At 38.9% G+C, this 10,862-nt stretch overlaps 2 protein-coding genes across 2 annotated transcripts in view; one reads left to right on the forward strand and one right to left on the reverse strand.

Moving 5' to 3' along the window:
- The window catches only part of LOC101860375 (5'-nucleotidase), an 18,500-nt gene extending 15,224 nt beyond the window's left edge, over positions 1 to 3,276 (forward strand). Inside the window, exon 10 of the mRNA XM_035971355.1 lies at positions 3,068 to 3,276. Coding sequence (XP_035827248.1) covers positions 3,068 to 3,276 — 209 coding nt within the window. The remainder of the gene's footprint in view (positions 1 to 3,067) is intronic.
- A 2,166-nt stretch (positions 3,277 to 5,442) lies between these two features.
- LOC101860616 (somatostatin receptor type 1-like) lies at positions 5,443 to 6,855 on the reverse strand. Its single transcript, XM_005088927.1, has one exon. The coding sequence runs from the start codon at positions 6,853 to 6,855 to the stop codon at positions 5,443 to 5,445; it is 1,413 nt and encodes a 470-aa protein (XP_005088984.1).
- Positions 6,856 to 10,862: the final 4,007 nt, after the last annotated feature.

Genomic DNA, 10,862 nt, shown 5'->3' on the forward strand with positions numbered 1-10,862 from the left:
GGGGGGGGGCTATCCCGAAAAATGCTGTTTTGAGAAAATCGAAGGTAAAGTTTTTGCCCCTTGTTCAGTTTCTTCAAAAGACAAGGAGCATTTTTCTCTAAAAACCAAACAAACATACACACAAATGAAACCAAACGTCTCCTATAGGTAGGACAATGCCCACTTTTGGAGTAGTTCAAGATTTCTGAAAACGCCCGAAATCTGGGTTAGCCCGCTTGTCCTTTAAAGCAGCCATATATTCTCAAAAGCAGTACCCATGATACAGCTTTGCCTGGGCGATAGCCACGTAGGAAGAATTTGCCCAAATACTACTCCCTTCGCTTCAAATCTTGACTTCCTTTATAAGCCTCAAAGGAGAGACATGGTCAATACTAATAGGATCAAGAAAGGTATACGGGCGTGTCTTACTATTATATAGATGTGATAGGGACTTTGATTTAATAGTGCGATGAGCATTATCCAGAAACGTTTCCCTATGTGAAACTGTGTACATGTGATTAATAATAATACTTCATCCGGCCATGCTTTACGATGACCAGTGCGTCTGCAGAAGAGAACATTTCTTAAACGGGATAGCAAAAAACATAATGATAATACGATATTTTGTTGCCAATGAGACCAATTCTGACAGAGGAGAGTTCCACATTTTTAGAACTTAAAATCTTCTTTTCCATTTATGGATATGCGCAGTTCGCGGGCTTCTCTTTTGGCTTCAACTTTCTTTAATAATTCGAGAAGCCTCACACAAATTATAAGTTACTACCCTCTGCTATTGCTGCAAGCACCAACAATTCATCTAATATTTCCAGTTAGACCAATCTCGAGAGAGAACGCATTCTCGCCCAACATCCCAGTAGGGTTAACGTTGTGTATACACTCACTCTATACGTTACTACCAGAGAGAGAGAGAGAGAGAGAGAGAGAGAGAGAGAGAGAGAGAGAGAGAGAGATGTATTTCACTGGAGAACCTATTTATAACACGTACAAGACAGAAAGACTTTCTCCCTTCTGATAGCGGGCTGTTACCACATTTTTATCTCACATTGTAATAGGAATGGCTAAATCGGCCTCTTCGTTCTTGCATCCTGAAAATCAGCCATTGCCTGATTTTATTGGGCTCGTGCTGTCCGCCGCTTATTGCTGATGAAATTCCCATTTAATACTTATCAAATATTACCTCCTACCGTAATAATGATAATATTATAATAAGAATAAGTTTATCAGACAGAGCAAACTAGCTTGCTGGTATCTCTTTTTCAATGTTGTATTTCAAAAGAAAATAAATGTCCTTTTTCCATGATTGCGTCATGCGGTTTTTTCTTTGTGTAGACCATAGCAGCTATTGCTGTTTTTTTTACCCGCTTATTAAATACCGTACCTGTCGTGTAGAGTTGGAAGCTTTGCCGTGGGCACGCAGGAAACCTGAATTCGATTGCTATGTGAGGACAATTTATATCCAGTATCTCGTGCTTCCTTCTGGAATATTGTATCCCCCACAGCCCGGGTTGGCCCTGGCAGTCAAAACCTGTACCCTAAATGATCTGAATATGTGTTGATAGGGCGTAAAAACACCTACATTAATCACATATTAACAGAAAAGTGCTCTGCCCGTCCTGTTCGTGTAGGCCTGTGTTACTCATTCCACTTGCCTGAAACAGCGCACATTGTGGCGTCGTGGTGCAAAGAATCAATCAATCTGTTCCTCGAAATCTGTCATCCTGCCCTCAGAATGTCTATTGAACATCGAGTAAAATTTTGCAATTCAAAAAATATGAAAGAGAGCAAGCATAATATGATAAACCTTATATATGGCCCTCATAATATGACATTATGCAGTTGTGAGAGCCGTAAAACCTTACTAGCACAAACAAACCGTATATATATATATATATATATATATATATATATATATATATATATATATATATATATATATATATATATATATATATATACAAATATATATGTGTGTGTGTGTGTGTGTGAGAGTGTGTGTGTGTGTGTATGTGTGTGTGTGTGTGTGTGTGTGTGTGTGTGTGCGTGTGTGTGTGTGTGCTGATATGTATATATTTTACTTTCAAGCAAAGAAGCGTAACCCTCTTTATCCCTTTAACAACTCCAAAAAATTAACTCATTTCCAAAAGGACCTAACCGTTTTAATGGAGTATTATAAACTTACTAAACAAACGGGAATCATTGGTTTTGGGTTTGATTCTGTTCATTCCTACTACAGTATATTAACTTAACATGCGCGGCGCCCCTTCTAAAATTGATCAAGCAGAAAAATCAAGATCGAAGAGTATAATCAGAGCTTTTAAATTTTAAGCATATTATCTTTATAGTTCAATTGTGATTGTTTGTTGTTGTTTTGTTGGGGGGAGGGGAGGTGGTTGGGGAGGTATTTTGTTTGCTTTGTTATCATTGTTGTTTAAAGCCCTAAGAAAAAGCAACCCCATGAACACAAAACAATTAACAAAAGTGAAGTCAAAGATTTATGATTTTTCTTTTATTACACAAGAAACAACATGTACACTTACAATAATATAACAACGTTGTCCTAACTACTTACTTTTCTCCTTTCGTTTCTTCTGTTCAGTCTCTTTCCCTCCCAGCAGTTTAATTATCTGGGCCAAATAGTTTCAATCCTTACCATTTCTTACCTGGAATGTTGAAGGGTTAATTAATGACCATCGTGTTTGATATGGTTTAGGCGGTGGGGTGGAAGATAGAGCAATACATTTTGAAAAAGAGTTTTTAAAAGATACAGTCTTCACAAAAATTAAGGACCACTTACAAAAGTGCAGTCAAAATAAAAGCCAGGAAATCAAACTATGCCTTCTTTGACACACATTTAATTCATTAATTCATAAGTGCAAAAAAGAAATTTTATCACAATCAAAACCGAAATGCGTATTCCCAGCGCTCAAAAGGGACCCACCCCCAAAATCGAAAATCACAAAAGAAAGGGTCTCTAAAAGTCTCAGCAATATCAAAGAAAACGACCAGTTCAAGTTCGAGAATGTCAATGAAATTGTTAGAAGCGCATGTTTCCGCCATTCACGAAAAGGCAGTCAAGGCATCCTGACAGGGCAGCGGTATCTGCTGGAGATCTTTCCTCACGGCGCTGCAGCAGATTTGGCCTGCTGCTGTCCTTCAGGACGACAACGCCACGCCGCACAGGACCAGGGCGTCAACGCCTTCGTGCTGCAGGCGGGGATTACCTGCATGGTTTGGCAAGCCAACAGTCCAGACCTTAATCCTACTGAACAGTTGTAGGCTGAGCTTGATCGGAGAGTTCGGGAGAACTACCCTTTGCCCGCCAGCAGCTGCTTGGATGGCTGTAAAAAAAAATGGAACAACATTCCCCACGCCTTTCTGTTGTGATTTTCGATTTTGAGGGTGGGTCCATTTTGAGCGCTGGGAATCATGCATTTCGGTTTCGATTGTAACGGAATTTCTTTGTTGCACTCATGGATTGATGAATTAAATGTGTGTTAAAGAACGAATAATTTGATTTGCAGGTTTAAATTTTTTGTACTCTTTTGCAAGGGGTCTTAACTTTTTGTGACGACTGTCTGATACGCCTATCGAAAAGTCTCATTTTGTAATACAGGGTATAAAAACAAAGTGTGGAGAAAAATCAAGTTTGTTACAAATCTTTAACATTTAGTAAGTACACCATTTTGCCAAAATAGCTAATAAAAATATATAGAATTAAAATACTATGAAATTCTTTCAATATGTAATCAAGACATGGTTAAATGAGTGTTTTCTGATGGAACTAAATATTTGACCACGTACCACTTTTTTGGCCTTTTCACCTCGCTGCTCAAAAATATATTTGACAACAAATGGGACCTTTCTCCAGGCACATACACACATATAATAAATTATGTTCTATAATAATCCCTACAGCTGTAAGCTTCTTCTACCTCTTTCGTTTCAGAGAACCCACTACAGTCTAACGTTTTTCTTCAAAAGCAGAAAAACATGACTGCAAGTGACTATTTACGAATAGACCAGTATAATCTTCACCCATCTTTTGTATGTGAAAACCTACAGCTTTCGAACATGTTTGTTAACACAGAGTCATATTATCAAAGTCAGTCTGCTTGTCCTATTAGCAAGCTCTTTCACTGATTACCCTTTGCTAATGAATTATAAGATATTTTAGCTTAGAACTGATATTCCTCAAATTTTGCCGCATTATTGAAAGAGATTAGGGCCACAAATTCACTTTTCCCCTCGCTGATGGCTTTTAGTAGTCATGGAAACATCAACATGTTGAATTTTTACTTCACGAAAATTGAGGATTAATGAAAACTACATGTACTTACTAGCTCTCAACCCTTGTCCAAGAGTTTTCTGATCGATAAGAATTCAGCTAAAACGTTTTAGCTGCTCTTGTACACGCACGTGTCATATTTTAATAATAATAATAATAATAATAATAATAATAATAATAATAATAATAATAATAATAATAATATATTTTTTTCGGAATTTACCATCATTCTGAATCAACTAAGGAACGTTTGTAACCCTGTAGCTTTAATGACGATGCATTTCGGACATTTTGCTTACGTATTATGACGGGAAAATGATAAAACATCAAAATTGAACACGAACACCTTTTTGGCCACAGACCGGAGAAGTAACACACTCATATCCAAACATACTGGTAGCTGTACTTTGGGGAGCAGTCTACTGAAATCTGTTACACCGCAAAGAAATTTGTGTCTGTTAAAATGGTTGTCAATCACCGAAAACTCAGTGACCCATCTCTGTCCCCATTCTTGTAACGTACTAAAGAACCAACAAAAAGCTGACAAACAAACAAAAACCCTATTCACCTAAAAGTAAGGTCACATCGTTACCTGATTAAAGATTGAAAAAAAAAAGTATGACTGTTCAGTCAAATAAAGGTTATTGGGTGTCTTGACAGCAGTATAACGTCACGTATGGGACGCATCTTTTTACCTAAAAATCAGGTCTTCGACGTCATCGTCGTCTTATACATAACTCGAGAAATTAGACCAAAAAAGAGACTCCACAAAAAGCGAACAAAATCTACAAAAATAAATGAAAACAAAGAAAAAAAAGAATATCAGACTGGGGACTGACCGTAAAACAGTCAAAAGAGTAAAATATCCCTGAACATCATTTTAAAACAAAATGGCTGCTCAGTGTTACCATGTAGATCTAGGTCTAAAACTACTGACACATTAATAGGTTATAGTAACAAAAATTTCATTTTTGTTTTTGTTTTGAAGCGTGGTTATAAATTTTAAAAATCCACCTTTGAAGATGACAGTGCTACCCATTAAAAAGTTGATGCATCTTAAGTGATATATGCCAACATTTTGCCCCTCAAGTCTACCTGTGTCTTATTCGCCCATACATCCTGTACGTGATGATATACCGTATGCCATCATCTGGTTCTTATTTCGAACGTTTAACGAAGATAGCTTTAAGAGTTGTATAAAACTTCTGTGAGGTGGCAACATAGACAATAAAGTTTGTTGCCGAGTTAAGGGCTAGGAGCAACATATGCACAGAGGTAGCCACGAAGTTTACGCGATGCCAATACGGGCTCTTCATCTCCTGAAACACGTACTGGAAAACGTACAGGAAAAACGTGGGAAACACGAAACAGAGATAGACCAGACATACGACTAAAAGCATGCGCACGACCTTCAAGTCCACACGAGTGGAGGCACGGGTGTGACCTGACGAACTGACACTCTTCTCGTCTTTTGCTCCCCAAAGATATGAGGTAGATCTGCTACCAACGTGTGGCTTCCCTTTTGATTGTTCCAGTGTCTGTCCAAGAGGCTGCTCCTGTGGCTGCTTGTGTGTCAGGTCACGTGCTTCCTCGTCTGCATTGTCTCCCTGGCCTGCAGTAACTCTATCCCTTTCTTTGTCATTCGTGCTGGGATCAGACTTGGGAAACGAGCCTTGTTGCGACTCGACTACGCTGGATAAGGTCCTGACTGATGTGGTGTGGCCCAGAGCAATACTGCTCAGAACTCCTGGGGCAGAAGATATCATGGCCTGTCTTTTCCTGCCCATCTTGGAGATTTTTATAGCGACCGCTACACTACAACTAAGGACGAAGATCAGCTGCAAGCCTCCCGTTAGTAGGTTGACTATGAAGCTAATGTAGAAGTTGAAGGCCAGCTCGTGTTCAAAGTAAAAGTCAGAGATTCCAGGGATGGCGACCGTTGCGTTTAAGTCAGGATGCCTCACCCAGATCAGCTTGAACATTGTGAACATTGGTGTGAGCAGAACGTACCAGCTCACGTGTGTGCACACCGTAATGATCTTCATCTTGACCGGGGACACGAGTTGTCCGACCTTGAAGGGGAAGTAGACAGCTAGGAATCTCTCCACGGCGATTATGACCACATGGGTGTGGGAGATAAGGGCCCAGATGCGGTTCAGGGTCAGGAACTGGTAACAAATTACATATGCTTCGAAAGTCAGTGCATAAGCTTCGTCAAAGTAAGCGATGATGAGGGAGATTTTCCTCAGAGGAAGGGTCAGTAAGAGGAGGAGGTCGGCAACGGCAAGAGAAAACAGCACGATGTTGATGCTGCTTTGGAGACCATGTTTGGACAACACGTAAATGTTGAGTACGTTTCCTAAAGCTCCTAGCATACAGACCAAATTAATGAGTCCGCAGTTAAAGACAGCCTCGACCACGTCGTAGACAGACTTGTCAATTAAAATGTCCATGTCGGCTGTGATTGGGGGAGGTCCTCTAGGGGGTGGGGCTCCTCCTCCAGGGGGCGGGGCTGGGATGTCAAGGGGAGCGGGCATTATGTCCACAGTTGGTCTCCCGTCTAAGCTCATGGTTTTGTGCTGGTAGAAATAAAGCAAAACGTGTTTAACTTCTCGTTCATAAGATATAGTTGAATGTCTATCTATCTATCTATCTATCTATCTATCTATCTATCTATCTATCTATCTATCTATTTATCTATTTATCTATCTATCTATCTATCTATCTATCTATCTGTCTGTCTATCTATCGGTTTGTTTGCTATTTATCTATCTATCTGTCTATCTATCTGTCTGTCTGTCTATCTATCTATCTGTCTATAATGTCTCTATACGGGCCGCCAGATGAACTGAGCAGGACGGCCCAATTTATGACAGATACCAGACTTCAAGTGTGATGCGATCGAGAAGAAGAAGAAGTTTACCGCATATTGGTCCATCTGTATCTGTCTATTTGGAGAGAGAGAGAGAGAGAGTGAGAGTGAGAGAGAGAGTGAGAGAGAGAGAGAGAGAGAGAGAGGCGCAGCGAGCTGACATACCGGCAAAAGAAGAGCGATATATAGGTGGGTAAAACATGTGTGCACGAGGTTTGAATCATATTTTTTGTTTTGCTTCGTTTTGGTAAGTGTGTTACGGCGCTCACAACTGTATAAGGTCATATGAGTGTGTGGGACACATTGAACATATTATTCAGTCTGGTAGGGATTAATTTTGAATTTTGCTTGGGTGGCGGCTGAAGCTTACGGTTATCGATTTTGGACCTCCAAGTGATCTCGAGCGCAACGTGCACACGGAACCTGCAAGATGTTTCGTCGTTTTCCGAGAAAGCTAGGTGGTAGATCTCACTTACACTAAGATCAGGCGCGTGGCTAAAAGGCAACAGTAAAAAGGAGCCAAGGGGAAGAAATAGAAAGGCTGCGGAAAGGGTCGGGAGCCCACAGGAAAGGGGCAAAGGGGTTGGGGGGTGGGGTGTTGGGGGCAGGAAGTGGAGACGAAAGCAGATGACAGAATATGGTTAGAGAGCAGGAAAGGAGGTGAAAGTGGGAAATTTTAGGAAAGAAAATTTCCCGTCACTGTCAAGTTTGGAACCCGGAACCTATTGAATGACAGGCGAACATCATAGCCTCTAGACCACGAGAGCCCCCGAATTATATTTACGGTAAAGCATGTTTTAACAGAACGTTCTTCGTTTTGAAGGTAAGGCCTTTATTCGAACAGTGGTGTCGTCGGTAGTCTAGGGTTAGGTCACAGGACTCATAATCGTGAGATTGTGGGTCCGAGGATTCGAGGCTCAGCTTGATCCAAGGTTGAGTACTCGAGAAAATCGTTTCACTCGAATGTTATGAGTTGACTAGTTTCTACCACAGATAGAAGTTAAATTCGGAGGTTTTATCTTTTAAATTTCATTACCGTACTGCAAGGGGCATTAATCATTTACAATTTCGTATTTTTATTCGAACTGCTTGAAAAGCCGTTCAAACTCTCATTAGAACTAATAATAGATAATAATGGATTGCATTTATATAGCGCATATCCACTTATACAATGGTCTATGTGCTTAACATGATACATATTATGGATTTACAAATCAATTTTAAAGGTACATAGTGTTACATACTCGTGCAAACACATATTCACTCACGCACGCACCACACACACATACATACATACGTACATATTCACATACGCACATACAAACTCACAACGATCTACAGCTTGGATGGATTCTGTCTAATCGAAATATGATGAAAATAGAAATGCTTTTAGTTTCTTCTTTAAAATTTCTAGATTTTCTGCTTCTCTGATAGTTTTTGGAAGCCTATTCCAAACAAGTGGGGCAAAATATGAAAAAAAGCGTTGGCCATATGTTTGTAATTTATTTTAGGCTTTACAAGGGTTGTTTTGTCACTTGATGATCTGAGCGTCCTAGGAGGCACATAGGGTGTTAAAAACTGTTTTAGATAGTCCGGTGATAAATCATTTAAGCACTTGTAGCAAGTTAACAGATTTTATATTTGATACGCTCTTTCGCCGGGAGCCAGTGTAATGCTTTTAAAATAGGAGTCACATGATCATGCTAAGGTTTTTAGTAATTATTTTGGCAGCAATATTTTGTACTCTTTGTAGTTGTTGTAACTGTTCATCAGGTACACCAGCCAGTAAGGAATTGCAATAATCAATCCTTGACAATATAAATGATGTTATTAAAGTTTTGGTGACACCAACAGATAGATAAATTCTAATGCTCCCTATTTTCTTCAGTTGGAGATATAGATTTTTACAAAGATTGGATACGTGGTATTTCATTGACATATCTGGATCTAGCACCTCACCTAAATTTTTTATTTTAGTTTGAGCTGATATTTCGTGGCCATTGATGTTTATTCTGATATTGTCGATTTCATTGCATGCGCTGCTACGAAGAAATAATATTTCAGTCTTATCCTCATTTAATTTTAATTTGTTCTTGAACATCAATTTTCTTATATAATTGAAACATCTGGTGATTCTATCTATGAGATTGTGTACATTGTCATTTGTAGTGAATCCATACAGCTGTGTATCGTCTGCATAAAGATGGCAATTGAGGGCATATAAAGAAATTATTGATGACAGACTTTGCGTGTACATTGTAAAGATGACAGGACCAAGGACCGAACCCTGAGGAACTCCGTGCTTTAGAGGTAACCTATCTGACACATCATTGCCAATTTTCACTGACATAAATCTATTTTCTAGATATGATTTAAACCACATAAGAACAGTACCTGATAGTAAAAATGACTTTTCCAATCTCTCTAGTAAAATTTTGTGGTCGATGGTATCGAACGCGCTGACAAATCAAGCAGAACCAAAACACAGACTTTTTTATTATCGGTTTCATTTAAAACATCTGCTGATACCTTTAAAAGAGCGGTTTCCGTACTGTGGACCTTCTATAAGCAGATTGAAAAGGTTCTTCCATGTCATTGGATTTAGATGTTGTTGAACTTGACACAAAACGATTTTCTCCAGGATTTTTGATAAAAAATTAAGATTGGAAACTGGGCTAAAATTCCTCATGTCGTTTTCATCAAGACCTTGTTTTTTAAGTAAAGGTTTTACAATGGCTTGTTTGAAAAGATCAGGTACGATTCCAGTGGTGAGTGACATATTAATAAAACGAGTAACATATGGTGCGAGATCTTCTATGCACGTAACTAACAATGAAGTGGGTGTTGGGTCTAAGTCGCATGTTTTAGCGGGGGACTCTTTGATATACCTAATGACATTTTTGTCTGATACCACTTTAAATTCACTCAATGTTGATTTGTTCATAATTTCAAAATTTTCATCGACAACTATATTTGTATTTACATCTAACATATCAGATTCTAAATCAGTTCTTATTCTTTCAATTTTATCATTGAAAAAAGTGCTGAAAATTACAACAAAGTTCTCTATCAGTTCCAGGTGGAAACCGTGTACAATTCTCCCTTCCCAATAAGGCCTTACTTGATTCGGATACTGTTCAAATGCAACCAGATAAATGATTAAAGAATTTCGTGATTAGATTTCTGATCAGACGCCCTCTGATAGGTAGGAGAACTTAATGATTCAAATTCTATTCGGATGCACTCAAATAGACTAAAAAGCTTAGCTTACTAAAATAGCTGACAGGGTAACGAAAAACAGGGAAAGGTTGCGATTATTTCCGCTACACTTTTCAAAATCTTCGCTTGTTTTCATAATCTGCAAAGAAAAATCTATGGATGTTTGGTATTGGGATGGATACAATGATTGTTTTACAAAAATACTGAAAATTTGGTTATAACGTGAAAATAATAATTCGAAATCAGTGTATCGAAATTACAAAATGACTCGGCAATGAAAGCCCGGTTACACGTAGCGATAAATTGTACAAAAATTGGACAATCTGTCATTCGTATGACAAACAGTTACATGTAACCGCAAAATTGGACTAAAATGGATAGGAGATCCGATCAAGGAACCAGGTTTCGCCTGATATTTGTTGTGCTATCTAGGTCAGATTTTGGAGCGGTGAGCGGGGTGGGGTGAAGTAGGGTGGGGTGGGGGGG

Source organism: Aplysia californica, unplaced genomic scaffold (assembly GCF_000002075.1).
Source record: "Aplysia californica isolate F4 #8 unplaced genomic scaffold, AplCal3.0 scaffold00001, whole genome shotgun sequence".
Classification (NCBI taxonomy): Eukaryota; Metazoa; Mollusca; class Gastropoda; order Aplysiida; family Aplysiidae; genus Aplysia; species Aplysia californica.

Excerpts from the sequence above, each read along its gene's own strand:
- LOC101860616 (XM_005088927.1), bottom strand. The coding sequence starts at position 6,855 with ATGAGCTTAGACGGGAGACCAACTGTGGACATAATGCCCGCTCCCCTT.